Below are 21419 nucleotides of genomic sequence, written 5' to 3' on the forward strand. Positions count from 1 at the left end.
GAGAGGAATGGGCACACTGAGACTTGGAAAGTGAGAAATCACGGGAGTTGGTACCTGACTGGATTTGGTTGGGGAAGAGAGCAGGAAGGTTGAGGATGAGGAATCATAGACTGAAATAGGAAACAGACGTGGGTGGGATTGGGACTGAAGAAGGAAGATGCAGGCCTGGGCGTGGAGCCTGAGGTGACCGTGGGTCAGACAGCGAACCTGCCCGGGAGTGAAGACCGTCGAGGGAGCCCTGGCCTGGAAGCCAGAAGAGCGGCCACCAGGCGCTTGCCTGGTGCCGCCTTCAGCAGTGCCTTTGACCTCTCTCATTCCGACTCTCGACCTGAACTGGGGATGTTGTCAGTTAATGTATGTAAAAGCTCCTGGCACTTATTAGATGCTCAATCAACGTTAACTGAATCCACGAGTCGCCTCGGTCCTTTGCTCTCACGTGCTCTCTACTTCTGTCGTTTCCACCTCTGTTAAGAGTCAATGCCAAATCACAGCCCTCACCCCTCTGCTATGGCTCTAGGACAGCCCAGAGGAAAGCCCCGCATCTTCCATGAGCCCCACTGCGTGGTCTGCACGAACTTTATTCCGATTTTAACAAAGGACAAGCAGGAGGCTGGCAGGTGGAGGTGGATTAGAAGACAGGTCCTAACTCCCGGCCTGTCCCCGCCCCCCCCCCCACCCCCAGCTCCAGGATCCCGGCACCCCACTCCGCAGCATCTGGCTTCCTGCCGAGGGGGCGGGGAGCCGGCGGGGCCGGGGCTGTGGGGCCATCCCCGCTCCCGGCGCCTCCTCCCTCCTGCCCCCGCCCTGCCCCGGCTCCCGCGCACCTCCCGGCGCTCCTCCTCCGCACCCCGGCTCTGCGCGGAGGCTGCAGCTCCGCCGGGGCAGGAGCGGCGCGCAAGGACCCAGGCGGCGGCGGCCACCGGGCGCAGCGGGTCCGGCGCGGAGAGCCGGGCTCAGCCCCGGCCTGCGCGAGCCGCAGCCCTCGCCCACCCGAGGCCGGCCTGGGGGCTCCGCAGGGCGCGCGGAGCGCCGAGTGCGCATCGGGCTGGGCCCCGCACCCCGGCACAGGAGCGCGGGCGCGGCGCGGCGGAGCGCCCGGCATGGAGCCGGCCCGGGAGCCCCCCGCGCGGACCCGGCCGCCGCCGCCCCCCGCCGCCCGCCCCGCGCCCGCCCCCGCCGCTCCCAGGCCGCGCTCGCCCGCTGAGGCGGAGGGCCGCGGTCCCGAGGGGCTGCTGCGGCGATCGGGGTCGGGCTACGAGGGCAGCACCAGCTGGAAGGCGGCCTTGGAGGGTAAGCGCCGAGGGGCCCTCCATCCCTGGGACCAGGAGGCGGGACAGAGTCACCTTGGCTGGCCTCCCGGAGGGGAGGGCGGGGAGTGCGACTCTGGAACCCGGAGGACTGATGTCATGGCAATCCGATGCCCCATTGCGGGGTGGTGGGGAAGATGTAACTAGGGACCACTTATTGTACAGCCTCGACCCTACCTCTGCAGCTAACTCACTCTTTGACCTTGGGAGCAGGTTTCATGCTCTGAGCCTCAGGTTCCTCTTGAGTGAAGGGGGATAGTTACTGTCTGGCACTCACCTGATAGGCATATTGAGATAGTGGCTTGAATCTGTAGCAGTGAAAATGCTTTGGGCAAAGTGACAAAAGCTGTAGTCCCCCGGCAGCGGGGCTGGTGCCCTGTGAGAAGTGGGGGGTTGGGCGCCCGGTGGTGAGGAGAGGGAGAATCTGCTGGAGGTTCTTCCTGGCAAGTAATGGGTCCCACCTACCCCTTCTAGTCAGACGGGCTCAGGGAGTGACCCCTGGCTAGCTGAGGGAGCAGTAACCAAGGTGGAAAATAGATTTTAAGTTCATGAGTTCTTTCATTAAACTTATGTGGCCACTGGTGGTGTGTGGTGTAGAAGGTGCTGGAGTTATCAAGAGAAAGGTCTGGTCCTCTGGAGGTTTCTTGTTACTTTTGATACCCAAGTCCAAAGGCTGAGGACCTGGACAGCATTAACTAAGGAAGCCCAGAACCTGGATCACCCCACCATCAGGGAAGGAATGTCAGAAAAGGAGGGCTTCCTGGAGCAGGTGAACTCCTAGGAGGTGTGAAAGAGAAGGAAGGCTGCATCAGGCTTGAGGAGTGACATGTTCAGGGAACAAGTGGCCAGAGCTAGCCTGTCTCTTGTGGGGAAGTGACCTCCAGAAGTGGTGAAGTGACCTCCAGGATGGGGGAGGGGTGAGAAGAGGTGAGTCTGGAGGACCCAGATGGTGAATGGCCACCCAGGCCTTGCCAAAGAGTTTGGACTTTGTCTGAAGCAGCTGCTAAGAGATTTGAAGCAGAGAATGAGACAGTGGGGTCTGCCCTTGGAAAAGTAGTGGTGTCCCAAAGGGGTCAGACCAAGGCCAGGTCAGTGAGGAAGGTGGGGCAGTGGTCAGGGGAGGGACGTAACCCATGCCAGCCAGGGCAGGTGCCTTGCTGAGGAGGGAGAGGTGGGGACAGTCATGTCAGCATTTGGCCCCAAGGCTGGTGGCTCAGGGGATGTGGATGGCCCGAGGAGGGGCTGTGCAGATGCTGGAGGGGAAGTGGGACACCTGGATGGTGATATGGGACAAGGGAGGCGAAGCTGTTGGAGCTCAGAGTAGAAGAGCCGTTGCAGAGGAGCTTTGGGCTGAGAAGAGCTGAGCTGAGTAAAGGTGGACAAACCCCTGTCTTTCACCTGCATCTCCGGGCTCATTCTTCCGCTTGCCTGTGACTGCCTGCTTCCCTCCTGCCCACGTTATTTCTTGAAGTTGCTCACTCCTCTTGCCTGTGTTTCTTCATTCATTCATTCATTCATTCATTCATCAGCATTTCTCCAGGGTCTGCCCTAACCTATCTCTAACCCCTGAGTTAGGGTGCTTCAGGAGTGGTATGGCCTCTTGCAATGGCTTCTGGCTTGCTGGCTCCTGTTTTACTCCCCCCCACCCCGACCTTGGCCTATTCCGCTTCCTACTCCCAGTCATAACTGGGCTGACCACCTGCAGAGCTAGGCTGAAGAAGAAGCCGAATACTGGGCAGGAAATGGCCCGGGGGGTCTCTTGGGACACTGGGTCTTCCAGGCCCTGCCGAGACTAGCCTGCTCTGAGCTTAGCACCCACCTGCGGCCCAGCCTTGTCTCGCCAGTCCGGGCCTGGCTCTGTGTCTCAGGGCATGTCTGGCCCCTACCCTCATTCCCAGAGTCCACCAGGAGCAGCCCCACCCTTGATGCCTTAGGGGCTCAGTATCTGGGGCCTGTGGGCTTTTCCCACAGGAGTTTTAAAATCTGGACTCTATGTCCCTGCCAGGAGCCTCTGCTCCACAGGTCTACTGAGTGTCTCCTGAGTGTTCCCTGGGTGCCACATCTCCTTTTGGGAGAAGGGAGCTTTTGGACCAGGGGGTGGTGCTCTCCAGGGTCCTGCTGTATGCTGGTCTCCCACATTTTCTCACTCTTCCTTTCCTTCCACAAACATTCCTGGAGTGCCCACTGTCCTGGAGCAGCTCTAGGCACTGGGAACATCCCTGCTTTTGCAGAAATCATAGAACAGGGGCTGAGGTAGCCTGGTGAGCTGCAAAGAGCACAGAATCTGGGGTCGGATAAGCCTGAACAAGATCCTTCCACCACCAGTGGACTGGCAGGTTTTTGAACTTGTCTGAGCCTCAGTTTCCTCACCTGCTAAGCTATATCAGGATTTCTGCCTCTCAGGGTTACACAGACAAAGGTGCGGGGGTGGGCTGTGTGCAGGTGATCCCTTTCCCCAGTCCCTAGAGCCCTGCATCCCCCGTGGGAGTGCCCAGGGAAACATGTGTGCCTGACTGCTCAGTTGAAATCCTTTGACTGCTGGTCTGCCTACTGTGAGTCCACTCCGCACCCCAAACTGAAGACCACATAATAAGCCCAGTCCACAGACCCCGAGAAACACCCGTGATGAGATGAGGGGTCTGCCAGGTCTGGGGACCAAGGGGTTTTACAGGTCCTGCTTAGCCAAACACCTGACTTGAGAGAAATGGTAGACTTTTTGACTTGGCCAGCCTGAACCCTCAGGGGGCCTGTGCTCCTTTATTACCACATGCTGAATGTTTATCAAGCACTTACTAGCACACTGTCTCCTTTAACCCTCACGTCTACCCTTGCAGGGGCTTGGTGAGTTTTGTATCTGTTTTATTATTATTACTTTTTATTGAAGTATAGTTGGTTTACAACATTGTGTTAATTTCTGGTGTATAGCATAGTGTTTCAGTTATACATATATATATATTCCTTTTCATAGTCTTTTTCACTATAAGTTGTTACAAAATATTGAATATAGTTCCCTGTGCTAGACAGTAGGACCTTGTTGTTTCGTATCTATTTTACACACGAGGAAACTGAGACTCAGAGGCTAAGTGCTCTTGCCCAAGGACGCACGTTGGTTTCTCACACGTAGAACCCCATCGGGTTCACCGCAGGCCTGTGACGTGAGCGCTCTCACTCTGTCCTGAGCTGACCAAGGACTTGGGGAGGCTAATTGGAGAGCATCACATTGTGCTTCTGACGCACGAGCCCTCCTCCCCCCGTGCCTCAGACAGCCCTGCCACCTCTAGCAGATAGTTTTTCCTCTTCACAGGTTAAGTGACGTGGAAAAGTTTTTAAATCTAAAGCTGGGATTTGAGCCCAGGTCTTTAAGACTTTCCTTCAACGAACAGTTAGCTTTATAAATAGAAAGCCAAACATTTCTCCTGATCAAGCCTCTCCCTGTGAGTATTAACCTTTCCTTCCACCCCTGGCTTTGGGGGAGAATGCTGGAAAAGTGACCCAAGCTCCTGCCTGGGTTCTGGAAAGACTGGAGGTGATTCTAGATGGGTATATTTCTGGCATTGGGGGTGAGGTGAGGAAAAGCAGCCTGGGGGTTCGGCAGAGGGGACAGAGTGATTCTGCAGACCTCAGGCTATATAGATTTTCCAGTGCTCACCAATTCTGAATTTTTAATGTTGAAAGTTTCTTGATTGGGCATAAACCCACAACTTCCTGACCAAAACCACACACACGCATTTAGCAAAGCCTGTTAAAAATTTTAAAATTACCAAACTCTACATTCGATAGTTTTGAACTGTCCAGAGGATGCTTGCCAGGCTCTGGCCCTGGCGACTTAGAGACGTCAGCTGTGAGTCTCTGTTGGGCTGTGGGTGTGAGGGTGATGGGAGAGCTGGCTGGACTTGGGAGACAGATTTCTTTTTTTCAGTTGTTCCTTCTAACATTAGGCTAAAGCATATACATTTATAAACATAAATAAACTGCGCCCTCAAACTCCATCCAATAAGGGCCGTTGCATAGAAGGAAGGATCGCTGAGCTAGACATCTCTTATGGCTTGAATTGTATCCCTGCAAAGAGATATGTTGAAGTCCCAACCCCCCGGGACCTCAGAATATGACCTTATTTGGAAATACAGTCACTGCTGATGTCATTAGTTCAGATGGAAGCATAGTGGATTAGGGAAGGGTCCTCATCCAATATGACTGGTGTCCTTATGAAAAGACAGTTACAGGGATAAGTATGTGACAATGAAGGCAGTGTCTGGGGTGATGTAGTTGCAAGCCAAGGAACTCCACAGATCACCAGCACACCACGAGGAGTGAGGACAAAGCAGAAAAGGAGTCCCCTACAGGTCTCAGAGGGAGCACAGACCTGCTGACAGCTTGACTGCGGACTTCTGGTCTCCAGAACTGCGAGACAATACATTTCTGGTGTTTTAAGCCACCTCGTTTTTGGTGCTTTGTTACATCAATCTTGGAAACTAATACAACATTGTTTTGGGTTGTCTGGCCCCCAGCTGTCCTCTGTGAGGGCAGATGGTGAACAATGAGTCAGGCTCTGTCATGTGTCCTCTCTCTGCCCAGAAGGCAGCGTCCAGAGCAGTTATCTCTGTGAGAAAAGTGAAGAGTCCTTGGTCCTGGTGATGCTGGAGATGCACGACCAGATTCCCCTTTCCTGGGGAGCAGGTGGATATCCACATGGCCAAGGGCACTGTCATTCAGTGTAGCTAAATTCCCTTTGTGTTTTCAGTACCAGTGGGTGCTCTGTAATAGGCAAGGCAGTGACTGCGCCCTGTTATACGGAACCCTAAGGTAAGTAAAGCACAGCCCTTACCCTAAAGGAGCCTGTCGGCTGACAGGCTGAAGTAGAGCTGACCATGCCAGGCACTGTTCTAAGCACTATATGTTGAATTCTCATAAATTTCCAAGAGACAGATACGATTATGACTTCATTTTCAAGATGAGGAAAATGAAATAAGTAACTTTGCCAGTCGGAAGTGGCAGCACTGGGGTCTGAACCAGGTGATATGGTTACGACGCTATGTTCTCATCCTCAGTGCACAAGAGGCTCCGGTGCCAGTGTTACAGAAGGGGACTGAGAGGTGTTTGACGAAGGGGAAGGAAGGTTCATAGTGCTTGCCACAGGCAGCCTTCCGAAGCTCACTGATACAACAGTAAAGGGATTTTTTTAAAGGCCACAAGGACAAGAAGAACGGGAGAGAAAACACTGACAACAAAATTGGGAGCTAGAGGTCAATGACTGCACTGACTCCACTGGCTTGAGAAAGTTCTGGACGCAGAGGAGAGCCTGAGTTACACACAGCACCCCCACGGCACAGAGATGGGGCACTGGTCAGCATATGGCTGTGAGTGAAGAGGGAGCTGAAATTGCGAGGGCTGGATGAACACTTATTTAGGAGGACTTCAGCACCCCAGATCCCCTTCCCATCCTGTGAGCCTCTCCCCTGTCTGCTCCCCTCGAGAGAGAGGGCGTCCAGACACCAACACATTTGCTAGCAAGCAATTAAGGCAACGTTTATGTACTGAATGCGGAGGATGGGCTCCCAGCCTCTTCTCTCGGCCAAGCCTACACCCTCCAGGAGGGAAACAGAAGAGCAATATCCAGGGACTCTGACCCAAGAGGAAAGACCCCAGGAGGTCAACATACACAAAGCCTTGACCAGACCAGACCAGCCAGATCACTCTGCCATGACCCCCACAGTTAACAAGCCCCTCTTGTGGTCCCAGAGGTGCCAATGTCCTCTTGTTCCTTTTGCCTTAATCATGTACTAATGACCAAGGATCTCCAGACATCTGAGGAAAGTCTGACATGGGAGCTAGAGACCAAAACAAATGAACAGGAAAAAAAATAAAAGCAATTTGGAGGAAAGAGAAACTATACAGACTAATCTTTCTGTCTGCCTCTCCCCCCATCCCCTGCCAAAAAAAAAAAAAAAAAGAAAAGAAAACTAAACTAAAAACTATCAGTAATACCCTCAGAGGAAGAAGAGAAAAATTTGCATCAGTAAAATAAGAACAGGATGCTTTAAGTGGGAGTATTCAGAGAACAGCAGCATCAAACACCAAAAAACCTCAGAAGTTAAAAATAATTGTAGAAATAAAAGATTCAGTAGAGAGAGTGGGAAGATAGGGTTGGGAAAAAAATCTTCAGAAAATAGAACATAAAAGCAAAGAATAGTGGATAGAGAGCTTCCTCTGTCTGCTCTGGTGTCTCTTCATCTTCTAAGGGCACCAGTCTCATAATGGGGACCCTCACCAAGACGGGAATCTGCTGGTACCTTGATTGTGGACTTTCTAGCCTCCAAAACTGTGAGAAATAACTGTGTCTGTTGGTCAAGCCACCCAGTCTATGGTATTTTGTCATAGCAGCCTGTGCAGACTGAGACAGAGGTGAAGGAGAATCCTGATTTTGTCTCATCATCTGAAAGGAGTTTTGGAGATGACATAATGATGAGCACACAGAAGTGTAAGCAAAGGGAAAAGAAGACCATAATCAACTACAGGGAAACCGGAAGTTGTGGAGAAATAAAGATCGTAATAATCTACATGGCTGTGCTGGGAGCAGCATCCGTATTGCCATAGGACGGTAACACCAAATTATCAGTCTGACCCAAACCATGATGGTGAGAGGGCAGGAAGTGTGTGAGTGGTCAGGGTGGGATGATAATGCAGAGAATTAAATCTTCATCATTATTGTGGGGAGTCAAGAGAGAACATCTTAAATAGAAAAGTCAAGGAGTATGGACATACACATGGCATTTCGAGCTTTGGAGGCAAATACCAAGAGAATTAGCTAAAAGAGTTGAAAGTGGTTGCCTCTGTGGAAGGGGTAGTGTTCTTTGTTTTGTTTTGATTTGTTTAATGAAGTCGGGTTGAATTTCTTGACTTTAGATCTGTCGCTTTTCAGATCGTTGATAAAGGACCAGGTTTCTTTTCCCCAGTCTCTTGTGAAGTACACCACAGGTGAATTACTAGGAAGAGTATCTTGCACTTGGATGTCACAGCAATGCTGAATTGCTATAAAAGTTTCTAGATACTTCCTCACAGTGTTGGTACTTATCGTGGGTGAGTGTTGGTACTTATCGTGGGCTGTGGAGGTGCTGCTTTCATCCATGCACATATGTAACTTTGGTTTTAAAAAGGGAATTCTCACCTACTAGGATGGCTATAACAACAACAACAACAACAACAACAAAATGGAGGCTAACAAGTGTTGAACGGAGAAATCAGAACACTTGTGTGTTGGCATTGCTGGCGGGATACAAAATGGTGCAGCAGCTGTGGAAAAGTTTGGTGGCTCCTCAAAAAGTTAAATATAGAATTACCATATGGCCCAGCAATTCCACTCCTAGGTATATACTCAAAAGAATCGAAAACAGGAATTTGTTTGTCAACATTCATAGCGACATTATTCACAAGAGCCTAAAAATGGAAACAGCCCAAGTGTCCATAAACAGATGGATGGATAAACAAAATATATATTAAAAAAAATACAATGGAATATTATTCAGCCATAAAAAGGGATGAAATTCTGCCATGTGCTCCAACATGGATGAACCTTGAGAACATAATGGAAAGTGAAATAAGTCAGACACAGAGGACTGGTATTGTATGATTCCACTTATATGAGGTACCTAAAAGAGGCAAATTACAGAGACAGAAAGTAGATTAGAGGTTACCAGGGTCTGGAGGGAGAAGGGAATGAGGAGTTCATGCTTAATTGGTACAGAATTTCTTTTGGGGGTAATGAAAAAGCTTTGCAAGTAGACAGTGGGGATGGTTGCACAACATTGTGAATATAAGTAATGCCACTGATTGTAGACTTAAAGTGGTTAAAATGGCAATTTTTATGTTATGTATATCTTACTACAATTAAAAAAAACCTTTCAAAGACCCTACATCTGAAGTCTAAAAGGGCTCCTTTGTTAACTATTAAATTAAAATTTTAGATGAGAATGATAACTAAATACAAATGTAAAAGGGAGAAGCGAGGGTCAGGAAAGCGTTCGTGAAAGGGTGGATGGGTAGGGCAGCAGTGCAGCAGGAGAACTTTGGGAGCAAAGACCCTGCTGCAGGGCTGTGAGGGTGGACAGGTCACTTGAAGGAGGCTGTCTGGCTGAAACCAGGGATGGGAAAGAGAAGCAGCAGGAGATTCAAGGTTGGAAAGCTCCAGCAGCCAAATAAGGAGTTCAAGCGTGTAGCCCTGGAGGGAGGGTTTTGAAGCAGGGGAATCGCAGAATCAGACCCGTGCTCTAGAACGGCGACCCAACTTAGACCTCAGCACCAGAACCGCCTGGACGGCTTGTTAAAACACAGAGTGTGGGGCCCAGTCCTGAGTTCCTCGCTATGAGGACCTGGGGCTGGCGGCAGGGTGAGTAGATGGGTACTCAGTCCCTTTCTCTCTCCTCAGACACCACCACGCGTCTCCTGCTGGGGGCCATCGCCGTGCTTCTGTTCGCCATCCTGGTGGTGATGAGCATCTTGGGTGAGCATGGATGTCAGAGCATGTATGCAATTTAGTTTCCCCACACCTTGTCAAAAGCATGCCTAACAAGGTAAAGAAAGGTTCCAGATGTACCACCAGTTCTGTGGGGGACAGAGTAAATACAAAATAGCGTTGGTTCTAGATGAGATTTTAGCCTAAAATAATATAGTCACACATCCACTATTCCTGTCCCTTTTACTAAGCCATGCAACAGAAGTGGAGCTGTTAGGTATGATTACAAAAATGCTTCGAGAACTTAGAACAAACCTGGCGTGGGTTAGGCAGGCAACGCTTCTTGACGGAAATGATTTGGGGGATAAGGGCCTTAAAGATCATATTCAACAAACATTTTTTGAGTCCAGCTGTGTGATAGGCCCTGGGCTAAGTGATGGGGATTTCTTTCAAAGTTTAATATGACATCAACTCCCCTGTCCAGTGATAGAGGTGCTACTGCCTGGGGGCTTCCCAGAAGGGGGAACACGTGTGAAGAATGAATAGTTTCCCGGAGACCAGGAGGTAGCGAGAACAGGACATTCCAAGGGGGAGAGGCCTGAGACACAGAGTGGCACATGGGACTGAAATGGTTGAAGGAAGAATGAAAAAGGAGGAAACTGCTACTGGGGCAGGTGAGGCTCTACGACCAGAGAATTTGGCTCCTTGTAATGAATTCAAGTCAAAGTGTGTCATGGGTTCTGAGGAGTTTGCAAAGTGATTTCAGGGCTTCTGTCTTTAATCTCTGAGAAGCACCATAAAACCTCAAAGTGGGAGGAAAACCCACTGATAAGATCAATTCCCACCAAACCCTCACTTGTACCGCAGGGCGTGCAGGCTAAGCAGGGGGTTGGAAGCGCTTAGAAAAGAATGTGGTGACCACAGGGGCAAGTTTGGATTCACCTAGACTAATTATTACAAATTAAACCAGTTTCCTTTGTCCTCTTGCTAGGTTGGGAGGACAGGGCAGCAAGCGAACATAGCATATGGTGATTTCAGTAAAGCTCGACAGTCTTTTCGGAGATCCTCATGGAAAAGCATGGTGGGTGCTCCCAGGTGGGCCTGCAGCTCAGTGAGCAGAGACGCCAGAGTCCCCACTGATTAACTGGCATCAGTGTGGCTGCAGGTCCCTTGGGGGCTTGAGTACCATGGGCCTGTTCTTGGCTCTGTCCCAGTCTCCATTTTAATCAATCCCTCGTATGAAAACAAACAAAAAAATATGCATATGGGGTTTGTAGGTGGTACAATCCAAAGAGGGATGTTTAATATGACAGATGGAAAAGAACTCAAGATTAAAATTTATTCTAAAAAAAATTTATCTTTAAAAACTCAGATGAGCCAATGTGAATGAAGACTGTGGAAGAAATAAATAGAAGATTCTACATTTGGATTTAAACCTGACTTACACATGTTCTGGACGGGAGGGACCTGGCTTGCAAAGAGATTATGGGAAACAGTTGAAGACTGTGGCTGAATTCCTTTTGGCAAGGAGGCCCTTTGAGAATCTGATGGAAGCTCTGGGCTTCCTTCCAAAAAGGGGCACGTATGCCCACACCCATAGATTCTTCCCGTTGGAGGATCTGCAGGCTGGGAAGCCCACAGCAGCCGGGAGGAGCTTGGGGATAGCCACAGCTGGTGGCGGCCACAGCTGATGGCCCAGCGTGTTCTAGTGGCAGCGTTGTAGTGGTAACGTGGGCCCAGCTCAGGGGGCCAGGCAGGATGGAGAAGCATCTGGAGGGCAAGCCCTGCGAGGAATTATGGAAGAGCTGCAGTCTGTTCAGTCCTGGTTGAGGGAGGCCGTGGCCGACAGACCAGGTTTGCTCCATCCAGGTCACTCCAGAGGCAGATGCTGGACCCACAGGTCTGAGCCACAGGAAGGCAGGTTGGAACTCAAAAGTGAAAAGGAACTTTCCAGCAGTTCAGTGGCGTTAGCTAATGAGGATGTGACCAACGAGAGCGGGCCCATCGAGCCGGCAGATGGTTCCCACCCTGGCTGGAGGGAGGCTGCGTGGCCTCCAGGTCCTTCCCAAGCTGAATTTCTCGGGTTCCACGCCTCGAGGAGTTCAGAGAGAGAGAGGAGAGCTTAACCCATGGGCTCACCTGCTGTCACTTCCCCTCGTGATGGTGTCCCTGCCAGCCTCCCAAATTCCTCTTCTTACTCATTTAGCCACCAGCCTTTTCCCTGCCAGGAACTGTGACAGGCGCTCCCCGGAGCCTGTGGCTGGCGGAAGTCGAGGGGAGGGAGTAGTGCGAGTCTTGGGGGGGCCGCTGTGCTGGCGATGCTGAGCCCAGTGCCTTCCCTGCAGCTTCCAAGGGCTGCATCAAGTGTGAGGCGCCCTGCCCGGAGGACTGGCTGCTCTACGGACGGAAATGCTACTTCTTTTCTGAGGAACCGAGAGACTGGAACACGGGCAGGCAGTACTGCCACACCCACGAGGCCGCGCTGGCTGTGATCCAGAGCCAGAAGGAGCTGGTGAGTGTGCGGGTACAGGGACCTTCAGGAGAGCCACGCCCCAGGGACATGGTGTCCCCCATGACAGGTTTCCAGAACACAGCCTGGGGTGGGGTGCACAGGCAGGCCCCACAGGAACTGAGCAGGTCCACAGGGGCCTCTTGTTTCCACTGCTATTGTCAAGGCCATCTATTACAATCCAAAGCTAGTTTGCTGAACTCGACCCAGCGTGGTAAAGTGTGAGCATTGCAAATTCTGAATACACCTGTGAAATGAAATCACACTGGCGTCCTGTACTCGCCCAAATCGGCCTGATCACTCAGCTAATACCCTAAACAGTAGCATCACTAGAAATGTGAAAGAAACACAATTAATGGGTCTCTTGGCCATTTTGGATTTGGAGGGCAACAATTCATGCAATCCAAAATAGCCGATAATCTAAAAGTCGCTGCTGTCTGTCTCTGATACATGGTGTGATACCCTCTTCTGCAGAGAAAGGCCCAGGAGTAAGTGGGTAGGACCACCAGCCTGAGTGCTGACATATGTCCCAGATAAACTATTAAGCGGGCAGTACCAGATCCCTGAAAGTCAGGAATGCTGGCGTGCCGGGCCGCTGAGCTGGGAGGACACACCCTGTTCCAGGCTTCCAGGCCCAGTGGGCACGCTCCCGAGCCCGGGTCCCTTAGAGGCCATTGCAGGCAGCTGAGTCTGAGAGCAGGGCAGCTGGAACCCAGCTCCTCACTGCTGGGATGCAGTGAGGCATCGCCCTCTTGGTGTCCACCCATCTTGGGAGCGAGTCTTCCAAGCAGAAGTTCGTCTGGGGCTGGGTGAACAGTCAGGAGACTGCACTGACTCTAAGGTTTCTCTCCTTCCCTGGTGCAGGAGTTCATGTTCAAGTTCACACGGAGGGAGCCCTGGATTGGTCTGCGCAGAGTTGGGGATGAGTTCCACTGGGTCAATGGGGACCCGTTTGACCCGGACACGTGAGCTGAGGCTTCGTCTTCTGGCCACTGAGCATAGACTGGGGAAGGCGCGGCCTCCCAGACACAGCTCCCGAGGGAGAGCTTGGTTTGGTGCCAGCTAGAGCTTCTCCCCGCCAGGTTCAGGGCTGTGTGACAGAGACCCACTCACGACAATGGCTTGACTACTCTCTCTCCTCCATCAAGTCCAGCCTGGATTGGTGGCTTTGCTCCATGTAGTCATCAGGGCTTCCAGCTGCTGGCAAGGGCCTGGGCTCTTTTCATCTTGTGACTCCCCAGTCCGTGCAGCAGCCTGTCTGCACAGCTCAGGGTGGCTCAGAGAAAGGGAAGGATGTGCTGGACATCCCTCTGTGTTGGCCAGAACTTAGCCACACGGCCACAGCTGGCTGCAAGGGAGGGTGGGAGAGGGGGCCTCTGTTCTGGCCAGCCATGTGCCACCTAAACATTGTGACTCTGGGGGAAATGGGATCTGGACCCTGGGCACTAGGAGCATTCTCTTTAGAGAAAACCCCTCTTGAGGGCGTTGGTGGCATGTGCGGTGGTGATATTATTTGTGTGGCACAAGTGGTGTGGAAGTGAGCGTGTGTGCGATGCCGGGGACTGGTTTGTGGGGTGATGGCATGCAGTCATGGGGGTGGGGGTGGAGGTATGGCAGTGGGGGTGGTATTGGTATGTGTGGGGGTGTGGTTTAGGCTTAGGGACACACATAGCCTTGGGGCCACACTTCCTGACACCAAGGTGGTCCTGGCCTCTTGAAGTCCTCTGATGCCCAGCTCCTGACTAGGCAGGGGACTCAGGTCAAGGTGATCAGCTGAGATTAGGAAGAAATCTTGACAGTCCAAAGGGATGATTTTAGGCAGGGAGAACCTCCCTCCCCCAACATACAAACCCAGGTCCACGAATGATGTCAGTGGATTCCTGGGCAACACAGCCCAGGAGCTAAACATCGGGGTTAGCCAAGTCCGCCCCTCACCTGTGGGATACTTTCACTCAGCTCATCTCTGCTAAGCTCCTCCTGTGCTAGACACAGAAGGCGCAGGCAGGGCGCTGTAGGGAGGGGGAGGGGAGGGAACTGAGTGGAGGGTGGTCCAGGACAGGGCCCAGGCTCCTAGGGCTGAGCCTGGTGGGATGTGGAAGCATGATGGGGGTGGGCAGACTGCGTCCAGGAATGTCCCTGTGCATCACCAGGGTGGCTGGAGTGATACACAGAGGAAGGAGACAACAGGATGGCACACTAGAAAGGTCTGTAGGGGCCGACTGTCCTGGAAGGCAGCTCCAGGGGGAGGGACAAGTTCTAGGGCCCCTGGGGCTGCCCAGTGACGGGCTGTGTCTGCCAGGTCACGAGTGCCTGTTCTCTTCTCTCCTGCCACAGATTCCCCATTGCGGGCCCGGGGGAGTGTGTCTTCGTGGAGCCCACCAGGTTGGTGTCGACGGAGTGTCTGATGACCCGACCCTGGGTGTGCAGCAAGATGGCCTACACGTGAGGTGGGTCAGGCCAGAGGTAGCCCTCTAGCCAGGCTCCGAGACCTGCCAGCCCCAGGCTCCTCTCCAAGGCGAAGCCATGAGGAGGGTGACCTCTGCCAGCGAGCCCTCTCCCAGGCCCTGGGGCCCTGGTTCCCAGTCTCCTTGGCCCCAGGCAGGTCCTGTGGCTCAGCAGTGAAGTCCCACATGCTCAGTAGCACAGTAGGCACCTGTCCCCCAGACACTTATGTGTGCACACGTCCCCTCTCAGAGTCCACCCTCAGTCACCTCAACATGTCCCTCCCCGGCCCCACAGTGGAACATTCCTTCCTCACCAGGCCGTGGTGCTTTGAGGAAGGGTGGGGACTGACACAGACCGTGCTATCCTCCGCACAGATGCGACCCCTCCCCAGTCATTTGTCTCCTGGATGCTGGGAGGCAGGCAGAGAAGCCTCCTCTCCCCTGAGCCCTGCGGCTACCTCCTTGCCTCACCCGGGGGCTCAGGCTGGCCCCTGGTGGTGGTGCGGCTGTGCTGGTTGGTCACTGATGGAATAAAGAAGTGACAGGTGTCCAGAGAAGTCGGCTGCCATTTGTTCCAGGGTCATGGCTTGGGGGAGGGGCAGTGGGACCCGTCCCAGTGGGGCCACAGTGGATACCCAGCTGTGGAGGCGTGTGGCAGGCAGGGTGTGTAGTAAACAAGGCCAAAACCACGTTCTGTGGCCTCAGGGCACCATCGAATGTTGCTGGGCCACTGAGTTAGATGTCTGAGGGGTGCGCTCCATCTGGCTCCTTCATTGCTATTCAGCTCAATATGACAAACATTTATTCACACCTACCACGTGCCAGACACCACACCAGGCATGGGGATCAACAGCTTTATTCCCCAAGGAGCACACAGGGAGCAGAGGAAACAGCTCGGAAAGCATGCGAATGTTCTGGAACACAGGCGAGGGATGCTTACTCTAACTTAGGGGAGGATGGGGTGAAGAAAGCAGGCAGATGAGCTGCAGAAAAGATGATGGGTCAGCTAAGAGTCTGTGCAGGTCCTAGGGCCCCTTCCTGTCCCCCTCGGTCTGCCTGGGGAGCAAGTGGGGACCGCAAGTGCCACCCTCCCCGGCACACAGGCGTGGAGCCCCAGAGCAAGCCCCCGGCCCATTGAGATACGGGTAGCCTGGCCGGGAGCCTCGTGTGTGAATTTGGGTCCTGGCCTATTTTCAGGAAATAGCTCAGAGGGAAAGCAGGTCCTGCTTTGCTCTGCCCTGTCCCTTTACTGTCAGTTTTCAGACAAAACTGACAACATAGTTTTGTTGACCTTTCTGCATGCTTTGCAGATTCTTAGTAAAACATGGGTATTTTGTGGTTTCATATTTTGTCTTTATGGGGAAGCTAGCAGGGAAGCTGGGTGTGCAGTTAAGAAGTTAAGGGGGACTCAGTGTGGTGGTGGTGGTGGTGGTGGTTTGTGGGGGGGTGGCAGAAGCCCACTGCCTTCCAGCCCCTGTGCAGAAGTGTGTTGAGGGGTGGGGATTGAGCAAGTGGTCAGCTGCTGCTACTTGGGTTGGGTGAGGGTGGGGAGGGCGGGAGTCTCTCACCCACACCTGTTCTCAGTCACATACAGGCCTGTGGTTCTCACCAGCATCTTCCCCTCAAAGATGAGGAGTCTCAAAAGCCTTAGCTTACTGCTTACCCGTGGCACCTCATTAAATCTCCCAGAAATGCCCCGAGACAGGTAGTGCTGCCACAGGTGACAGAAGTGTGCCTCGGCAGGGTCCCCAGGCCGTGAGGAGGAGTAGCTGGCCGAGGGCCCCCATGCTGTGGCCTCACCCTGCCCTGGGGGTTCAGGTAGGAGGAAGGGCATCACGGGGCGGGCTGGGGCCGGGAACACGTGCCGTTGGAATCTTCTTATTCGAGTTTCCACAGGCTGCTGTCTGAGGATCTCAAAGCACACTGGCGGATAAGCTCTCCTAACCTGGGTTTGCCCTGGAACCGCGTGACAATTCTCAATCGGTTCTGCAAAGCTAAAGGAATTCTGACCCTGGGTCACCAACGTTTTAAGAGTTTTTTTTTTTTTTTTTTAATCTGGTTCCTACTGAGGAAGGAAACACAAGATCCAAACAAAACAAAGCACTGGCACTCCAAACTTCAGAAACTTTGAAAATTCTACCAAAGTTCATAAAGCAGCCAGGCACCCGCACACTCGCACTTGGGCGGAGCCAGGGTGGGCGGGCGGAGCCGTGGCGCTCGGTGCAGTTGCTCCCGGCGGCCACACGCGGCAGCACTGAGACGGGGCTTCCTGCTGGTTCCTGAGCCGCCGGCGGGGTTGGGGAGGTGGGTCCAAGGGACCCCCTACCCCTCGGCCGGCCCCACTCCTCAGCCTCTTTGGGAGATTTTTCTTTTCTGAGGCGACTCTCCTGGAGTTCAGAGTGCTTAGTTCGGAGCCCGGGAGGCAGCTCCCTGGGTTGATTTGAACCCACACCGCAGCCCTGTCCTCGGTGTGGCCCTTGGAGCGGGCAAGGAGTGGGTAGAAGGCGGGAGAGAGCACCCCAGGCCACCGGCAGACGTCCCTTGTGAAGACGGAGGGACAGGGAGGATTTTCTAAGGAGGCCCCCCGGGTGGCAATGTTTGTTCGTGTGCTGGTGGGTTCTCTAGTGTGCTAATCCTCCCATAACCCCGCAAGGTCGGCAGCACGGGTCCATTCTTAGGGTTGAGGAAACAGGCTCCAGGAGGTCGAGGGTCTGGCTCCACATCACGTACCCAGGAGGTCGTGGAGGCAAGATCTGAACCCAGGCTCATCCCCACAGGGCCCATGGAAGCCACTTGTGTGGCAGGCACGCCCCCTGCCCAGCCAGGCACTGAGGCCAGCTCTGAGGAGGGAGGTGGGGAGGGTGTCTGTGTGTGTCCCTGGCAGGGAAGGAGTCACCTTGGGAAAGGACTGGGGTGCCCACAGGCGACTTACTTTTCTGGGCACGTTTACCTTCTTCATATGGTTTTCATGTGAATTTCCCAGAGAGTGGGTAACGCAGACACTGACTTCTGTCCTCTCCCTTCAAGGCCCAGCTCGAGGCTCCCTGGGACTCCTTCCAGGACAGTGGCAGCCCTCAGTGACCGCTCCCTCTCCCCAACACCTCCAGCACTTAAGACTGAGTCTCTCACACGGCCCAGTCTGTTGAAACTTTTCATCTGTGACTCATCCTTTCATATCATCTGATTGCTCTTGTCATCCAATTACAAGCCCCTGGATAGCAGGGAATGTGTGTTGTCAGCCTCTCTGTAGCACACATGGCATGTGCTAAAAAACCGTTGTATATGACAGTAAGATTGCCCCCAAGTGTCATCTCTTAACTCTTTGCCATGGTGGGAGACAGCAGTGGTTGGCCCTTGTCTTTTTGGCTTTGGTGGGCATGGTGTGATTTTAGGGGCACAATAAAGATGAACTCTTTAATTTGTTTTGCTTCAATTAAGTGAGCTCACTCACATTCGCTAAGCATGCCCATACTGCGAGGGCTGAGTGGGTGTGGCCCAGAGCACAGGGGCCTGAGGGAGAGCGGCCTCAGTCTGCAAAACATCCTTTGCATCATACACAGAGCCCAGCTGTGAGGGGAAGCCAGGCCCAGGGAGGGTTTCCATCATGTCTGGGATTGGCTAAGGAACGGTCCTGTGCGGAGACACCAGGATAACGATGTGAATGTCACTGTGCTGTCTGTGAAAGACGACCTGGTTTTCAGAGATGCCCACTGTCTGCTGAGGGCTTACACCAGGAGCGGGTGGAGGTGGAGGTTGGTAAAGAGCTCCAAACTGGGAGCAAGTATGGCATTCAAACAGGGGGCATCCAGAAAGCCTGCCCCGCCCATCAGAGATACCACCTCTCAGCCTGAAGTGGACACTCCGTAGGCCTGCCTCCGAAGACCTGCCCAAGTCTAGTCTGAAGCTGGCTCTTCTACCAATGAGCAGTTCTGTAGCTCAGGCTGCTGTGTGAAACCTCTCTCACCCCAGGCTTCACCTCCATGAAGCAGAACTCATGCCTGCCCTGCCTACCTCACAGGGTTTTGAGCATTGTAGATGCTAGAATTTGAGGGATTAGAAATTACCCCATTCTCACTGTCCATGAGCCCAGAGAGATTGAATAACGAGTCCAAGGTCACACATCCAGTGGCAGAGCCAGAACTCAGGTCTTGTGGCTCCCCTATTCCTTGTTCATAGTCATTACTGCACATGTCATGCTTTGTTTATTTGTTTACTTGTCCACCATCCATACAGAAGTGTAAGCCCCTAGAGGGCAGGGATCCACTCTCAACGCTCCTTTGTTTCTCTAGCGCCTGGTACATACTGAAGGTGCTCAATAAATGTATATTGAACTAAACTGATCTTGACTTCTAGTTCAAGGGCTCCTTCCTCAACGCCATGCTGTCTCTGATCTTGGAAATCTGCACTGCCAGTCCAGCTGCCCACAAAGTATGACAACTTGCAGATGTTTTAGAGAAAAAGATAAGATGCTCAACCGCCTTGCAATGGCCATTAGGGTCCGGTAGTCTAGAGCACAGAGTCCATGTGAGCAAGGCATACACATCTAAGACAAAACTGGAATGATAATAATAATGAACATTAATTCAGAGCTTATTAGAGTCAGGCATTGGGCTAAACAATTTCACACACAAAGTGCCTAGTCCACAATAGGCACATGAAGAAATGCTCAATATCGCTAACTACCAGAGAAATGCAAATTAAAATGACAATGAGGTACCACTTCACACTGGTCAGAATGGCCATCATTAAAAAGTCCACAAGCAATAAATGTTGGAGAGGGTGTGGAGAAAAGAAAACCCTCCTATACTGCTGATGGGAATGTAGTTTCGTGTAGCCACTATGGAAAACAGTATGGAGATTCCACAAAAAACTAAAAATAGAGTCACCAGCAATCCTATTCCTGGGCATACATCCTGCGGGAACTCTAATTCAAAAAGACACGTGCACCCCAATATTTATAGCAGCACTACTTACAATAGCCAAGACATGGAAACAACCGAAATGTCTAATGGCAAATGATTGGATAAAGAAGAAGTTGTGGTACATTTACACAATGGAATACTACTCAGTCATAAAAAAGAATGAAATAATGCCACTTGCAGCAACATGGATGGACATGGAGATCATCACACTAAGTGAAGTAAGCCAGAAAAAGAAAGAAAAATATGATATATCATTTGTATGTGTAATCTTTTTAAAAATGGCACAAATAAGCTTATTTATAAAACAGAAACAGACTTACAAACAGAAAACAAACTTATGGTTACTAGGCAGTAAAGAGGGGCAGTGGAGGGATAAACTGGGAGTTTGGGATTTGCAGATACTAACTACTATATATAAAACTGATAAACAACAAGATCCCACTGTATAGCACAGGGAACTATATTCAATAGTTTGTAATAGCCTATGATGAAAAAGAACATGAAAAGGAATATATATATATGTATAACTGAATCACTATGCTGTACACCAGCAATTAACACAACATTGTAAACAGACTATATTTCAATTTAAAAAAAAGTGCCCGACCCATAGTAAGTGCTTAATTAAAAACTATTACCATTGTCTTGTTTAACTTTGATGTGAGTTGAGTAGGTTGAAGTATGCTAGCTTCTATAATACACACATTTCACAGGCTTACCAAAGATCTCTTTCTGACTCACATCACAGACTAATGCAGATCAGTGACAGGGAGAAGCCTTGCTCCATCCAGGGCTTTTTTTTTTTTTTTTTTTTAATTTAATCAGCAGAGAGCATGAATGCAGCCCCATACTACCACAAATTATGCAGTCGAGTTCCCCACATTTGGGGAAATCACAGGAGTCAGCACATCCAGAGTGCAATGGATAAGCCTCGTCCTGGGAAACCGCCTTCATGATCATGGTATCTCCCCTGCCCGCTGAGTGTCATCTAGAGCTTCTGAATGCAGAGGTTCACACAGGATGGGTTTTAGGAGATGCGGTAGATGTGGCTGCCATGCACCAAGAATTTTTACTATCCTTCTAGGTATGTGGAAGGATTGTACTTCCTGGTGTCTTTGAAGGTAGGTACCTGGTGACACCAGAGTTTTTCAAGGAAAAGGGACATGTGTCATTTCCAGGTGGAAAGATTTAAGAACCAGTGCACACTTCTCCATATTCTCCCTCCCCGCTAATCATGATTTTTCAATTTGGAGATTTCATAAGACTAAAGCATCCTGGAATGCTAAGTCAGTATGTGAGGGACAGGTTTCCTGGGGAGCGTCTGAATCCATAGAGGACTGTGAGGGACAAAGCCTCTGTGATCTGGGGTTTGTTGTGATCACAGTACATCTTACTCTAGGCTAGACAGGGGCCAAACCTGGAGGTGGCACACATTCTGTCCACAGTCCACTGGGCAGGACAATCGTGGAAGGTGAGAAATATCTTCTAGCTGTATGCCTGGATGCATGAGATTCCTGCTTCTGCAAGTTGAGGTCTTTCAGTAGTTTTGGAATATTCCTCACCTTTGTCTCTTTAAATATTTCTCCTGCCTGATTCTTTTTTTCTCTCCTTCCAGCACTTCAATTAAGGCTGTTTGAGATTGTCACACAGGTCTCTAATGCTCAAGTTTTTCCGTTTTTTTGGTCAATTTTATGCACAAAAAAACGTGTTGGGATTCTGATTGCATTGAATCTATAAATCAATTTGATGAACTGTCTTTTTAACAATTTGACTATTCTAATCAATGAT

The 21419-nt window shown here is 51.5% G+C and overlaps 1 protein-coding gene and 1 non-coding gene across 6 annotated transcripts; one reads left to right on the forward strand and one right to left on the reverse strand.

Annotated features, from left to right (window-relative positions):
- Window positions 1–768: 768 nt before the first annotated feature.
- Window positions 769–15257, forward strand: CLEC2L (C-type lectin domain family 2 member L). Of its 5 annotated transcripts, none has more exons than XM_032483485.1 (7): window positions 777–1290; window positions 9730–9804; window positions 12102–12268; window positions 13130–13230; window positions 14416–14469; window positions 14600–14712; window positions 15085–15202. In XM_032483485.1, the coding sequence occupies exons 1-6, from the start codon at window positions 1101–1103 to the stop codon at window positions 14709–14711; spliced, it is 699 nt and encodes a 232-aa protein (XP_032339376.1). In that variant the 5' UTR covers window positions 777–1100; the 3' UTR covers window position 14712; window positions 15085–15202. The 5 variants fall into 5 exon arrangements, with proteins under 5 accessions (XP_032339373.1, XP_032339378.1, XP_032339376.1 ...); XM_032483483.1 differs by having other exon boundaries at window positions 778–1290; window positions 15027–15155; XM_032483482.1 differs by lacking the exons at window positions 13130–13230; window positions 14416–14469 and having other exon boundaries at window positions 769–1290; window positions 15027–15257.
- A 5197-nt stretch (window positions 15258–20454) lies between these two features.
- On the reverse strand, window positions 20455–20616 carry LOC116665119. The gene has a single exon (XR_004321691.1). It is a non-coding gene; the product is annotated as a U1 spliceosomal RNA (small nuclear RNA).
- Window positions 20617–21419: the final 803 nt, after the last annotated feature.

This window comes from Camelus ferus, chromosome 7, assembly GCF_009834535.1.
Source record: "Camelus ferus isolate YT-003-E chromosome 7, BCGSAC_Cfer_1.0, whole genome shotgun sequence".
NCBI classification, from domain to species: Eukaryota; Metazoa; Chordata; class Mammalia; order Artiodactyla; family Camelidae; genus Camelus; species Camelus ferus.